This window comes from Gorilla gorilla, chromosome 9, assembly GCF_029281585.2.
Source record: "Gorilla gorilla gorilla isolate KB3781 chromosome 9, NHGRI_mGorGor1-v2.1_pri, whole genome shotgun sequence".
NCBI classification, from domain to species: Eukaryota; Metazoa; Chordata; class Mammalia; order Primates; family Hominidae; genus Gorilla; species Gorilla gorilla.
This window is the reverse complement of record NC_073233.2, coordinates 10252677-10267850: the sequence shown is the minus strand read 5'-3', so window position 1 is coordinate 10267850 and position 15174 is coordinate 10252677. Positions and strand designations below refer to the sequence as shown.

Genomic DNA, 15174 nt, shown 5'->3' with positions numbered 1-15174 from the left:
AGTGAGCTGTGATCGCAAACCTGCACTCTAGCCTGGGCAATAGAGGGAAAGACTCTGTCTCAAAAAACAAATAAACAGGTCGGGAGCCAAGATGGCCGAATAGGAACAGCTCTGGCCTACAGCTCCCAGCATGAGCGACACAGAAAATGGGTGATTTCTGCATTTCCATGTGAGGTACCGGGTTCATCTCACTAGAGAGTGCCAGACAGTGGGTGCAGGACAGTGGGTGGAGTGCACCGTGCGCGAGCCGAAGCAGGGCGAGACATTGCCTCACTCGGGAAGCGCAAGGGGTCAGGGAGTTCCCTTTCCTAGTCAAAAGAAGGGGCGACAGACGGCACCTGGAAAATCGGGTCACTCCCACCCCAATACTGTGCTTTTCCCACGGGCTTAAAAAACAGCGCACCAGGAGATTGTATCCCGCACCTGGCTCGGAGGGTCCTACGCCCACGGAGTCTTGCTGATTGCTAGCACAGCAGTCTGAGATCAAACTGCAAGGCAGCAGCAAGGCTGGGGGAGGGTCATCCGCCATTGCCCAGGCTTGCTTAGGCAGAGGTACAAGGAGGAACTGGTACCATTCCTTCTGAAACTATTCCAATCACAGAAAAAGAGGGAATCCTCCCTAACTCATTTTATGAGGCCAGCATCATCCTGATACCAAAGCTGGGCAGAGACACAAGCAAAAAAGAGAATTTTAGACCAATATCCTTGATGAACATTGATGCAAAAATCCTCAATAAAATACTGGCAAACCGAATCCAGCAGCACATCAAAAAGCTTATCCACCATGATCAAGTGGGCTTCATCCCTGGGATGCAAGGCTGGTTCAATATACACAAATCAACAAATGTAATCCAGCATATAAACAGAGCCAAAGACAAAAACCACATGATTATCTCAATAGATGCAGAAAAGGCCTTTGACAAAATTCAACAGCCCTTCATGCTCAAAACTCTCAAGAAATTAGGTATTGATGGGACGTATCTCAAAATAATAAGAGCTATCTATGACAAACCCACAGCCAATATCATACTGAATGGATAAAAACTGGAAGCATTCCCTTTGAAAACTGGCACAAGACAGGGATGCCCTCTCTCACCACTCCTATTCAACATAGTGTTGGAAGTTCTGGCCAGGGCAATTAGGCAGGAGAAGGAAATAAAGGGTATTCGATTAGGAAAAGAGGAAGTCAAATTGTCCCTGTTTGCAGATGACATGATTGTATATCTAGAAAACCCCATCGTCTCAGCCCAAAATCTCCTTAAGCTGATAAGCAACTTCAGCAAACTCTCAGGATACAAAATCAATGTACAAAAATCACAAGCATTCTTATACACCAATAATAGACAAACAGAGAGCCAAATCATGAGTGAACTCCCATTCACAATTGCTTCAAAGAGAATAAAATACCTAGGAATCCAACTTACAAGGGATGTGAAGGACCTCTTCAAGGAGAACTACAAACCACTGCTCAATGAAATAAAAGAGGATACAAACAAATGGAAGAACATTCCATGCTCATGGGTAGGAATAATCAATATCGTGAAAATGGCCATGCTGCCCAAGGTAATTTATAGATTCAATGCCATCCCCATCAAACTACCAATGACTTTCTTCACAGAATTGGAAAAAACTACTTTAAAGTTCATGTGGAATCAAAAAAGAGCCCACATCGCCAAGTCAATCCTAAGCCAAAAGAACAAAGCTGGAGGCATCACACTACCTGACTTCAAACTATACTACAAGGCTACAGTAACCAAAACAGCATGGTACTGGTACCAAAACAGAGATATAGATCAATGGAGCAGAACAGAGCCCTCAGAAATAACACCGCATATCTACAACTATCTGATCTTTGACAAACCTGAGAAAAACAAGCAATGGGGAAAGGATTCCCTATTTAATAAATGGTGCTGGGAAAACTGGCTAGCCATATGGAGAAAGCTGAAACTGGATCCCTTCCTTACACCTTATACAAAAATTAATTCAAGATGGATTAAAGACTTAAACGTTAGACCTAAAATCATAAAAACCCTAGAAGAAAACCTAGGCATTACCATTCAGGACATAGGCATGGGCAAGGACTTCATGTCTAAAACACCAAAAGCAATGGCAACAAAAGACAAAATTGACAAGTGGGATCTCATTAAACTAAAGAGCTTCTGCACAGCAAAAGAAACTACCATCAGAGTGAACAGGCAACCTACAAAATGGGAGAAAATTTTCACAACCTACTCATCTGACAAAGGGCTAATATCCAGAATCTACAATGAACTCAAACAAATTTACAAGAAAAAAACAAACAACCCCATCAAAAAGTGGGCAAAGGACATGAACAGATACTTCTCAAAAGAAGACATTTATGCAGCCAAAAAACACATGAAAAAATGCTCACCATCACTGGCCATCAGAGAAATGCAAATCAAAACCACAATGAGATACCATCTCACACCAGTTAAAATGGCAATCATTAAAAAGTCAGGAAACAACAGGTGCTGGAGAGGATGTGGAGAAATAGGAACACTCTTACACTGTTGGTGGGACTGTAAACTAGTTCAACCCTTGTGGAAGTCAGTGTAGTGATTCCTCAAGGATCTAGAACTAGAAATACCATTTGACCCAGCCATCCCATTACTGGGTATATACCCAAAGGACTATAAATCATGCTGCTATAAAGACACATGCACACGTATGTTTATTGCGGCACTATTCACAATAGCAAAGGCTTGGAACCAACCCAAATGTCCAACAACGATAGACTGGATTAAGAAAATGTGGCACATATACACCAGGGAATACTATGCAGCCATAAAAAATGATGAGTTCATCTCCTTTGTAGGGACATGGATGAAATTGGAAATCATCATTCTCAGTAAACTATCGCAAGAACAAAAAACCAAACACTGCATATTCTCACTCATAGGTGGGAATTGAACAATGAGAACACATGGACACAGGAAGGGGAACATCACACTCTGGGGACTGTTGTGGGGTGGGCGTGGCGGGGGGAGGGATAGCTTTAGGAGACATACCTAATGCTAAATGACGAGTTAATGGGTGCAGCACACCAGCATGGCACATGTATACATATGTAACTAACCTGCACATTGTGCACATGTACCCTAAAACTTAAAGCATAATAATAATAAAATAAAATAAACAAACAAACAAACAAACAAAAAGCACTGTACAAATATATAAAGGTACTGCTATTCCACAGTTACCCAGAATAGACAGGACCCAAAAGTAGTAGAGAATACCTGGACTACTAAAATTACACTATCTTCTCCATCGCAATAAGCTCGGAGGAAGAGAAGAGAAATAGACCAGTATTCCAAGAGGCCAGCTTTCAGTCAATCCAATGAAGAGGCAGCAGAGGAAAGAAGAGCCTTTATCAGGTAGCATTTCCAGCAACTCACCAGAGCTGGCTTTATGGAACTCAAGCCAGATTTGGTTGCCACAAGATACAAAGTAACTTGACAGCTGCCCTCCTGGAAACAATTAACTTAGTAGTTTTTACTTTGACAGAATCTTGGGCCTGAAAGAAATATTTTGAAATCACTCTAGACAAAACCTCTACTTTATTGACAATAACAGGCCCTAAGAGAGCCTACATTTGTCCCCACTTGAGCAGGATATGGGAGAAAAACAGATTAGACAGTGATAATTATAATGGTTAACACTTAATGAGAGCTTATTATGTGTCAAGCTGGCTGCTAATTATTCAACATAGATTATCTCATCTTAATCTTCGCACAGCTTTATGAGATTGATTTTATAATAATTTCCATGTTATAGATGAGGAAGCAGGCTCAGAGACATTAAGTAACTTCCCCAAATCACTATAGCTAGCATATAGTACTATAGTGATGAGACCCAGGCAAGCTGACCCCAAGGACCCATGCTCTTTATCGCTAGAGAAGCTAAGGTACCAACTTTTCTGGAAAGCCTTCTCTGACAATTTCCCCCACCACCAATTATTTGGGGGGCTCCCTAAACTCCCACTGCCCCATGTCTCTATCTATCCCTATGCACCACTGTCTCTGCCATAGCAGTATCACCAAATTACGTACTCCATGAGGGAAGAAATTACTAAATCTTATGCTTCCTTGCATCCCTTGTGACACTACCTAGTGTTGCATCGGCAGCTCAATCAAGATGTTTCAGAATAAACAACTATCGAGGAATATAGTATAATGATGAAAAGACATGGGTTCTGAAGTCAAATAGACTTAGATCTGAATCCAGGCTCAGCCACTTAGCTCTATGATCGTGAGTAAGTCAACTACTCTGAAGCTCAGCTTCCCTAACATTAAAATAGAGATTAAAAAATAAATTACCACAAAATGTGAGAAAACTAAACTAAGCACCTTACCCATTGCCTAGTACATAAAATAATTGTATTTACCATTCTCCTTTCCCCTTGTCCCACATACAATGGTAGAGAGAGAGCACTATTCCGGCCAGGCGCAGTGGCTCACGCCTGTAATCCCAGCGCTTTGGGAGGCCGAGGTGGGCGGATCACGAGATCAGGAGATCAAGACCGTCCTGGCTAACATGGTGAAACCCCGTCTCTACTAAAAATACAAAAAATTAGCCGGGCGTGGTGGTGGGTGCCTGTAGTCCCAAGTACTCAGGAGGCTGAGGCAGGAGAATGGCGTGAACCCGGGAGGCGGAGTTTGCAGTGAGCCGAGATCGCGCCACTACACTCCAGCCTGGGCAACAGAGCAAGACTCCATCTCAAAAAAAAAGGAAAGAAAGGAAAGGAAAGGAAAGGAAGAAGGAAAGAAAGAAAGAAAAGAAAAGAGAGAGAGAGAGAAAAAGAAGGAAAGAAAGAAAGAGAGAAAGAAAGAAAGAGAAAGAAAGAACACTATTCCGGGAACCCAGAGCCGAATTAGCTATATAAACTTGGTTAAGTGCATCTCCTTTCCGGGCTTTAATCTCTTCGTTTACAACTCGCAGGACCGTTGGTTTGAAACTAAATAAAATGTGGGTAAGTGACCAAAAAGTGCTACACAGATGGAAGGAATTTTTGTCATTCCACCTATCCGGCTTTTAAAATCAGCCCTGAACCACACTGCATAGAAATGTCTTGAAGCTCAAGGAAGAAGACCAATCTCTTGGAGGTTTAAAAGCTATAAAGGGAAGGAGTATTTGCACTGTCACTAGGAGAAGGAGCCAGTCCCACCAAGAAGCTGAGACACTGCCAAGTGGCTTTTCTCCAGGAGTCCCTAAGTAATTAAGGCCTTGCTCCCCTGCCCTGTTTGCCTGTGACCTCCACAAAGGCTAGAGAACACCAAGTGCTCCACAGCAGCTCTTCTCTTGGCCAGAGTGACAAATGTATTGCTGGCCAAGGATCAGCCAAAGCTATTGCTAAGAGGTTCCTGCCCTTGGCCTTCCTTAGAACAGGGTCGGCCGGGCACGGTGGCTCACGCCTGTAATCCCAGCACTTTGGGAGGCCGAAGCGGGTGGATCACCTGAGGTCAGGAGTTTGAGACCAGCCTGGCCAACATGGCAAAACCCTGTCTCTACTAAAAAAAAAAAAAAAAAAAAAAAAAAATATTAGCCAGGCGTGGTGGCACATGCCTGTAATCCCAGATACTTGGGAGGCTGAGGCAGGAGAATTGCTTGAACCTGGAAGGCGGAGGTTGCAGTGAGCTGAGACTGCCACTGTACTCCAGCCTGGGCAACAAATCGAGACCCTGTCTCAAAAAAAAAGAAAAGAAAAGAAAAGAAAAAAGAACATGGTCAAAAACAAGATACCCTTCATTCTTTGTCCTGAGGTTATCAGCTCATGATTCCTAGGAATCAGCCCTAAACACAGCTACCAGGACCCTGGGTCTGGAACATGTCGGATGTGACTCAACTAAAGCCTGACCAGCCAGGCCCTTTGGACAACTGAAAGAGAACCTGTAGGCTGTGGAATAAGGGGTAAGGAAAAGGGACCCATGCTCTGCTAAGAGCGTCTAGTCTTAGATGCTCCCAAGGTCACTTTTGGGCTCTTGTTCAGGCTGCACAGGCCCCAGGGACTTAACCACTTCCTTTGCTCATTAAAGCAGAACCCCCTACTCCACCCCTTGGGACTCCCACCCCCAAGCCTGAAGCCTGGCTCTAGGGTAAGACAGTCCACCAATCTCTCCTTTCAAAAGTGAAAACATACGGGCCCTTTTTGTTGTAAGAGTCTAACTGTTGGGTTGAGAAAGAATGTAAGCCAAAAACAACAAAAATGAGGAAGTAAAAAAAAGTTTAAAACATATTACAAGTTAGTCACAGTCACTGTCCCCACTTTATAGTTCCTGGTTCCTGTCATAATTGGTGCTGTTAGAGAACAGCTACAATACAATAGTTTCCAAGACTTATTTTTAAACAATGGAACCCTCTTTTTCAAATATAGTTCAAATTGGCCTGGCGTGGTGGCTCACACCTCTAGTCCCAACATTTTGGGAGGTGGGCAGATCGCTTGGGCTCCGGAGTTCAAGACCATCCTAGGCAACCCCATCTCTACAAAAAATACAAAAGTTAGCTAGGCGTGGTGGTACGTGCCTGTAGTCCCAGAAGAGACTGAAGGTTTAGATCAATCAACATGATGTAGACCTTATTTGGATATTGATATTGACCCCATCTCTACAAAAAATAAAAATATTAGCCAGGCATGGTGGCACATGCCTGTAATCCCAGCTACTTGGGAGGCTGAGGCAGGAGAATCACTTGAACCCGGGAGGCAGAGGTTGCAGTGAGCTGCAATTGCGCCACCGCACTCCAGCCTGGGTGACTGGGCTACAGAGCGAGACTCTGTCTCAAAAAAAAAAAAAAAAAAAATGTTGACCCAGATTTTAACCAACCATATACAATTATCAACCATATACAAACAATATTGCTAATGAGCAAGAAAGTGGAAGTAAACATGTAGATATTCATGCACCAGGCTCTGCTACCAGTTGGTTATTTTGGCTGTGTACTTGTGTCCAAGGTCATTCACTCACTGGGTAGGTTTATGTCCTATGATGCCATCAACTGCCAGTCAAAGAACTAATCGGCATGAGCAAACTAGTGTTCACACAAAACTTGTATAATTGAAACCAAAATCAAAGACACTTTTATTGTAGGTAAATGTACAATTTCCATTAGGCTTGTTAAAATACTGAAAGCAATTTAAATTCATTTATTCATTCAAAAACAAATATTTACTGAGCATCCCTGTCCATCTATGCTGGCTAGGCACCAAGGACAAAATAAATAACACATAATAGCCTTAGGGGATTCATACAAACATACCTCTATATTGCTTTCATGGATCCCAAATATTCTGAAGACCTTGCACCAACAAAATTGGGAGAGTGCTGGAAGGGATGACATTTTTATTCCCTTATGAACACAAACAACTTATCAAAAGGCAGCCTGTTCCACAAAGAACCTCTCAACATTACAGCCCTAGCATTTTGGGAGGACGAAGTGGGTGGATTGCTTGAGCTCAGGAGTTCAAGACCAGCCTGGGCAACATGGCAAAACCCCATCTCTATTAAAAATAAAACATAAAAGTCTTTGCAGATGCTGCTGCTGCCGGGAGCCCCGTACTATCAGCCATGGTTAACCCCACCGTGTTCTTCGATATTGCTGTCAACAGCGAGCCCTTGGGCCATGTCTCCTTCAAGCTATTTGCAGACAAGGTTCCAAAGACAGCAGAAAACTTTCGTGCTCTGAGCACTGGAGAGAAAGGATTTGGTTATAAGGGTTCCTGCTTTCACAGAATTATTCCAGGGTTTATGTGTCAGGGTGGTGACTTCACACACCATAATGGCACTAGCAGCAAGTCCATCTACGGGGAGAAATTTGATGATGAGAACTTCATCCTAAAGCATACAGGTCCTGGCATCTTGTCCATGGCAAATGCTGGACCCAACACAAACAGTTCCCAGTTTTTCATCTGCACTGCCAAGACTGAGTGGTTGGATGGCAAACATGTGGTCTTTGGCAAGGCGAAAGAAGGCATGAATATTGTGGAGGCCATAGAGCACTTTGGGTCCAGGAATGGCAAGACCAGCAAGAAGATCACCACTGCTGACTGTGGACAACTCTTAATAAGTTTGACTTGTGTTTTATCTTAGCCACCAGACCATTCCTTCTGTAGGTCAGGAGAGCACCCCTCCACCCCATTTGCTCGCAGTATCCTAGAATCTTTGTGCTCTTGCTGCAGTTCCCTTTGGGCTCCATGTTTTCTCTGTTCCCTTCCATGACTAGCTGGATTGCAGAGTTAAGTTTATGATTATGAAATAAACACTAAATAACAAAAATAAATAAATAAAACATAAAAAATAAATAAAAACAAAGTACAGCCCTACCGTGGAGATACAAGCTGCCCCACTGCTAGAAAATCAAGAAGAGATGTCTGAAATCAAGGTCTTTGTCTACAATTCAACAAACATTTACCGAATTTCTATTTTGTCCTTAGACACTCTGCTAGACAAGGGATCAGCAAACTGAGGCCCTCAGGCCAAATCTAGCCCAAACACCTTGTTTTTGTAAACAAAGTTTTATTAGACACAGCTACACATGTCCATTTAAATATTATCTATGGCTGTTTTCCTGCTGCAACTTGCGGTATAGCCCATCAAGCCTAAAATATTTACTCTCTGGCCCTCCACAGAAAATGTTTGCTCATCTCTATGCTACACTCTAGAAAGATGCAGAAATGTATCTTGATCTAGGTGGTGGTTACATAGATAAACACGTTGGTAAAAATTCATCAAACATTTAATTCATTTTATTGTATGTATGCCATAACTCAATACTTCTTTTTTTAATGAAATGAAGAGTAATCAGCCCCTGACTTCTGGCAATTTAAAATCTGGTAGGAGGATATCAAAGTAAATAATTAAAATACAATAGTGAGCCTGCACAGTGGCTCACACCTGTAATCCTAGCACTTTGGGTGGCCGAGGTGAGCAGATCGCCTGAAGTCAGGAGTTTGAGACCAGCCTGGCCAACATGTCGAAACCCTGTCTCCACTAAAAATACAAAAATTAGCCAGATATGGTGGCATGTGCCTGTAGTAGTCCCAGTTACTGGGGAGGCTGAGGCAGGAGAATCACTTGAACCCAGGAGGCAGAGGTTGCAGTGAGCCGAGATCGTGCCACTGCACTCCAGCCTGGGCAACAGAGCGAGACTCTGTCTCAAAAAAAAACATGAAAAATAAAATTTTTTTTATTTAAAACAATAAAAAAAATAGAGTTTGGAATTAGAACATGAAATTTCTAATTAGGTTTAAGTCCTACTTGCACCAATTACTAGACACATGACTTTAGATTCTTCATCTACAAAATGAGAATAATAACAATATCTATGTCACTGACTGCTGTGAGAATTAAATAAATATGTAATTGTACCTGACATGTAAGTATTCAACATACATTTCTTATCATAACAATTAGCATTATTATTAACTGTCTAATTTGTGGTGGACTTCGCTGTAGCTCAGAGTTCCTGTGACTTCCTGGTAGGTCCCATGGGACCCTAAGTCATATCAAAGTTGATTCTTTTACAAGTTTAGAGCTCAAGCTGGTATTGTACATAAACAGTATTTCATGGAGCTTTAGACTTCTGGCCCAATACCTGGAGAGGTGAAAGTCCTAAGGATGGGGTCCTATCCCACTGCTCAAAGAATGCCTTCTAGAAGCAAAATCAGGAAAGCACTACCTCTAGTTGACCTAGCTGATAATGAGAGAAGCCATACTAGAAAATACACTTAAATACAATATGCTTTTATTTTTTTTTTCCAATGGAGTCTTGCTCCATCACCCAGGCTGGAGTGCAGTGGCGTGATCTCGGCTCACTGCAACCTCCACCTCCCAGGTTCAAGCGATTCTCCTGCCTCAGCCTCCTGAGTAGCTGGGATTACAGGCGTGTGCCACCATGCCCGGCCACAATATCCTTTTGAGCTTAAAACTTCAGTCAAATCTTGCATACCAGGCTGAGAAAACTGGTTCGGTCCAAGGGACTGGCCAGGAGAAGCCATGAGTCTCTGTCAGTGCTCCTGGGTATGTAGCTCCAACAGGGGTGATACGGAAAAGTTCTTTTTTTTTTTTTTTTTCATTGCTAACTTTTCATTTCTTTTTTTTTTTTTATTATACTTTAAGTTTTAGGGTACATATGCACATTGTGCAGGTTAGTTACATATGTATACATGTGCCATGCTGGTGCGCTGCACCCACTAACCCACAGAACAGAGCCCTCAGAAATAATGCCGCATACCTACAACTATCTGATCTTTGACAAACCTGAGAAAAACAAGCAATGGGGAAAGGATTCCCTATTTAATAAATGGTGCTGGGAAAACTGGCTAGCCATATGGAGAAAACTGAAACTGGATCCCTTCCTTACACCTTATACAAAAATCAATTCAAGATGGATTAAAGATTTAAACGTTAGACCTAAAACCATAAAAACCCAGAAGAAAACCTAGGCATTACCATTCAGGACATAGGCGTGGGCAAGGACTTCATGTCCAAAACACCAAAAGCAATGGCAACAAAAGACAAAATTGACAAATGGGATCTCATTAAACTAAAGAGCTTCTGCACAGCAAAAGAAACTACCATCAGAGTGAACAGGCAACCTACAAAATGGGAGAAAATTTTCACAACCTACTCATCTGACAAAGGGCTAATATCCAGAATCTACAATGAACTCAAACAAATTTACAAGAAAAAAACAAACAACTCCATCAAAAAGTGGGCGAAGGACATGAACAGATACTTCTCAAAAGAAGACATTTGTGCAGCCAAAAAACACATGAAAAAATGCTCATCATCACTGGCCATCAGAGAAATGCAAATCAAAACCACTATGAGATATCATCTCACACCAGTTAAAATGGCAATCATTAAAAAGTCAGGAAACAACAGGTGCTGGAGAGGATGTGGAGAAATAGGAACACTTTTACACTGTTGGTGGGACTGTAAACTAGTTTAACCATTGTGGAAGTCAGTGTGGCGATTCCTCAGGGATCTAGAACTAGAAATACCATTTGAGCCAGCCATCCCATTACTGGGTATATACCCAAAGGACTATAAATCATGCTGCTATAAAGACACATGCACACGTATGTTTATTGTGGCATTATTCACAATAGCGAAGACTTGGAACCAACCCAAATGTCCAACAATGATAGACTGGATTAAGAAAATGTGGCACATATACACCATGGAATACTATGCAGCCATAAAAAATGATGAGTTCATGTCCTTTGTAGGGACATGGATGAAATTGGAAACCATCATTCTCAGTAAACTATCGCAAGAACAAAAAACCAAACACCGCATATTCTCACTCATAGGTGGGAATTGAACAATGAGATCACATGGACACAGGAAGGGGAATATCACACTCTGGGGACTGTGGTGGGGTGGGGGGAGGGGGGAGGGATAGCATTGGGAAAAGTTCTTAAGACTTCTGAGGTACCATAAATTACCTTCAGCAATCTCTGTGACAAACTTAAAGCCTCTTGGATATCCAGCTCTATATAAGGACCAAAAGAGGATGATCACAGAAATCACAGATTTGGAAAAACTAGATGAACCTCCAGAGATCACCACTTGGACTGGCCCCTGCTCTCAGATTGCAAAACACCTATCATTAGGCTTGTTTTACAGATAATGCCACTAAGGTCCAGAGAGGGTAAGCGTGATGGCCTAGGTCAGATATCTAAGAGGCAGTAAGAAAGAAAAAAAGAATATCTAGTCTCAAGGAGTAAGCAATCTTGATGAAAAAGTAACACTCATTAAACTGTCAAAACACATGGTCAGGGAATAAGGGAGATCCCAATGAGGAGCTACAGGTATGGAAAGAAGGACAAGAGTTGAAGTCTCAGAGTAAAAGTCCCTGCCCAATGTACCTCTCACAAAGTAAAAAGGCCTGTCTTTGCTTAATATTTACTACCTTGTAATGCCTATTTACCTGTCTCCCCACTCAATAGTAATTCTTCCAGTTTATGTACCTTATATTATCCTTATCTATATTATCAGCACCAAGCCTAGACAACTGCATCTCCTGCAACTTTGAAAAGACTCAGACTAGCCCCACTCACCCAACAATACTAAAAACAAGGTTACCCTGTTAGGCATCTACCAAACCTAGAGGCCAGACCCTCAAAAAAGCGCCTAGATACGGCTAATAGAAAGTGACTTTGACAAGTAATTTAACCTCTTATTTTGTCCATCTCAAAGATATCAATAACATTAACAATCTCAGAAGACCGTATTAAAAATTAAGTATCCACGGTGAAACTCCATCTCTACTAAAAATAAAAATAAAAAAATTAGCCAGATGTGGTGGCGCGTGCCTGTAATCCCAGCTACTCTGGAGGCTGAGGTAAGAGAATCGCTTGGACCCAGGAGGTGAAGGTTGCAGTGAGCCAAAATCGTGCCATTGCTCTCCAGCCTGGGTGACAAAGCGAGACTCTATCTCAAAAAAAAAAAAAAATTAAATATCTGTGAAAGCACTTAACACAGTACTTGGCACACAGTAGGCATTCAATGACTGCTAGCTTCCTTCTCACACCCCCTGTGTCTGGGTTCCTTTAAAAAATAGTTTATTCCTTGGATCAACATTTATTAAACAACAAATATTTATTTGTTGGGCCTCAGGGATAAGATAATGATCTTGCCTTAGGTATCTCTGATAAAACCTCAGCATCTAGTATGATGCCTGCTGTTGCCACAGCTGCCTGGCACATAGTAAGCACTCACTAAATAGGGAACTCCCAAGAACACTCTTGGATACAGACCACTGATGCATCACCTCTTTGTACAGCCCACTCCATCTGCCCTAGAGGTGTGCAAGCACAAAAGAGACCAAGTCTCTGGATAGCAGCAGATCTATACATTTACAGAGCTCCCCCCCTCCCCATAGTAAAGCCTGGCAGTCAAGATGACAAGAAAAACACAAGAACAATTCAGATGAGTCCCTCAAAACTGCATTAAAGACTACACGGCGGCCAGGCATGGTGGCTAACACCTGTAATCCCAGCACTTTGGGAAGCCGACACGGGCGGATCACTTGAGGTCAGGAGTTCAAGACCAGCCTGGCCAACATGGTGAAACCCCGTCTCTACTAAAAATACAAAAAGTCAGCTGGGCATGGTGGTGCACACCTGTAATCCCAGGTGGTGTGCACCTGTAATCTCCAGGCTTAGGCAGGAAAATCCCTTGAATCTGGGAGGTGGAGGCTGCAATGAGCAGAAAGCACACCACTGCACACTAGCCTGGGCAACAGAGGGAGACTCTGTCTCAAAAATTCAAAAAAAAAGACTATATGGCAATGTTCCAAACTATACAGCATCTCTACTTAAAACCTGGGTTATAATATTAAACTGACCACCCACCCTCACATTTCCTATACTGCCCACTGAAAGAAAAGGGAAGTGCTTCTTCCTTTCAGTGCTGCTTGTTCAGAAAAGCTGATGTCCTGGAAAATGGCTGAGCACCTATCCTGGCAAATAGGATCTAGCAAAAGCTTGAACCCCATAAAAGCATCTCAATCATTCACCTTGCTGGCCTCCAAGGCTGAAAATAGCCCCAAATGAAAAACAAGCTATGTGAATACTTATCTAGTTTCATAGCAAAGACCTTAAGCTAGCTGAAGAGGACAAACCCCTCACTCCTTAACTCAAGCAGACCTAAAAGCCTCACCTGTTTCTGGCCCCATAGCAGCTGGCATAGCTCTGGCACCTCTCAGGCTTCATCTTTCAAAAACAGAAATGGAACAAGTGCAGAACAGGGAAGAGCCTTCTGCAGTCAGCCCAGCACTGCTTGAGGGGTGGTGGGGAGATAAAAAGATTCCTGGACACAGATGTCCTATTTTTTTTTTTTTTTTTTTTTTTTTGAGACAGAGTCTCACTCTGTCACCCAGGCTGGAGTGCAGCGGTGCGATCTCCACTCATTGCAACCTCCGTGCCTCCCGGGTTGAAGCGATTCTCCTGCCTCAGCCTCTCAAGTAGCTGGGACTACAGATGCATGCCACCACGTCCGGCTAATTTTTTGTATTTTTAGTAGAGGCAGGGTTTCACCATGTTAGCCAGGATGGTCTCAATCTCCTGACCTCGTGATCCGCCCGTCTCGGCCTCCCAAAGTGCTGGGATTACTGGTGTGAGCCATCGCGCCTGGCCACAGATGCCCTATTCTTTCATCAAATCTGAAAACGAAATGAAAGGCCCTAAAGCAGCCATACCCCAAAAGTAGCATTCTGTACCTCCGCTTCATCTTCTGGCAATAACCTTAACAGGTTTCTCTAACCAGGCCCTGTCTCAATGCCTTTTTAAAGGTAGGTTTACCTAATCCCAAGTCAGAGTCAGTAGGTCGGCACTCTGATATATCAAATCCATCTCTGTCTATTACATACCTTGACCCATGCCATTACAGTCCATCGTTTCCAGGTTCACCTCTCACAATATATTAAGTACTTCTAGATGTATGGCCCAGGTTTCATAATGCCCATGTTTCCAGTTTTGCCCAGTGCAAGGCCAGGCTAAGAACAGATGCTTAAAGGCTTATTTGTTGCAGAGCAAAAGTGAGCAGGTACAGAAACAGGGAAGGAAGTATAAGGACAAGAATGTATCCTGCTTTACTCTCCCTAGAGGCCCTCACCCAGTGCATGCTGCCCTCTGGACCTAGACTCAGGCTGGGTTTCCCAAGCCTCCTCTCTTATTACCAAACTCACAGCCCTCTACCTCCTCTGACTGTATACAATACTAGTCCCTGGACCCTTTTCATCCTAGATGTTTGTTTCACCTCTGGATATATTTGGAAACTCCTTGAGTATATGGCCCGTCTCTCTTCTTTTTTTTTTTCTTTGAGACGGAGTCTTGCTCTGTTGCCAGGCTGGAGTGCAGTGGTGCGATCTCGGCTCACTGCAACCTCCGCCTCCTGAGTGAAAAGTGATTCTCCTGCCTCAGCCTCCTGAGTAGCTAGGATTACAGGCACCCGCCACCACACCCGGCTAATTTTTTGTATTTTAGTAAAGATGGGGTTTCACCATGTTATCCAGGATGATCTCGATCTCCTGACCTCGTAATCCACCCGCCTCGGCCTCCCAAAGTGCTGGAATTACAGGCATGAGCCACCGCACCCGGCCAAATAAGACCCTTTTTTTTTTTTTTTTTTGAGATAGAGTCTCGCTCTGTCG

The 15174-nt window shown here is 43.0% G+C and overlaps 2 protein-coding genes across 6 annotated transcripts in view; one reads left to right on the top strand and one right to left on the bottom strand.

The window, feature by feature from the left end:
- STIM1 (stromal interaction molecule 1) overlaps positions 1-15174 on the bottom strand; it is a 238412-nt gene that overhangs the window by 192259 nt on the left and 30979 nt on the right. The window lies entirely within an intron of this gene.
- Positions 7545-8102, top strand: LOC101127555 (peptidyl-prolyl cis-trans isomerase A). Its single transcript, XM_055355242.2, has one exon. It carries the CDS (start codon positions 7581-7583, stop codon positions 8100-8102), a length of 522 nt encoding a protein of 173 aa, XP_055211217.1. The 5' UTR covers positions 7545-7580.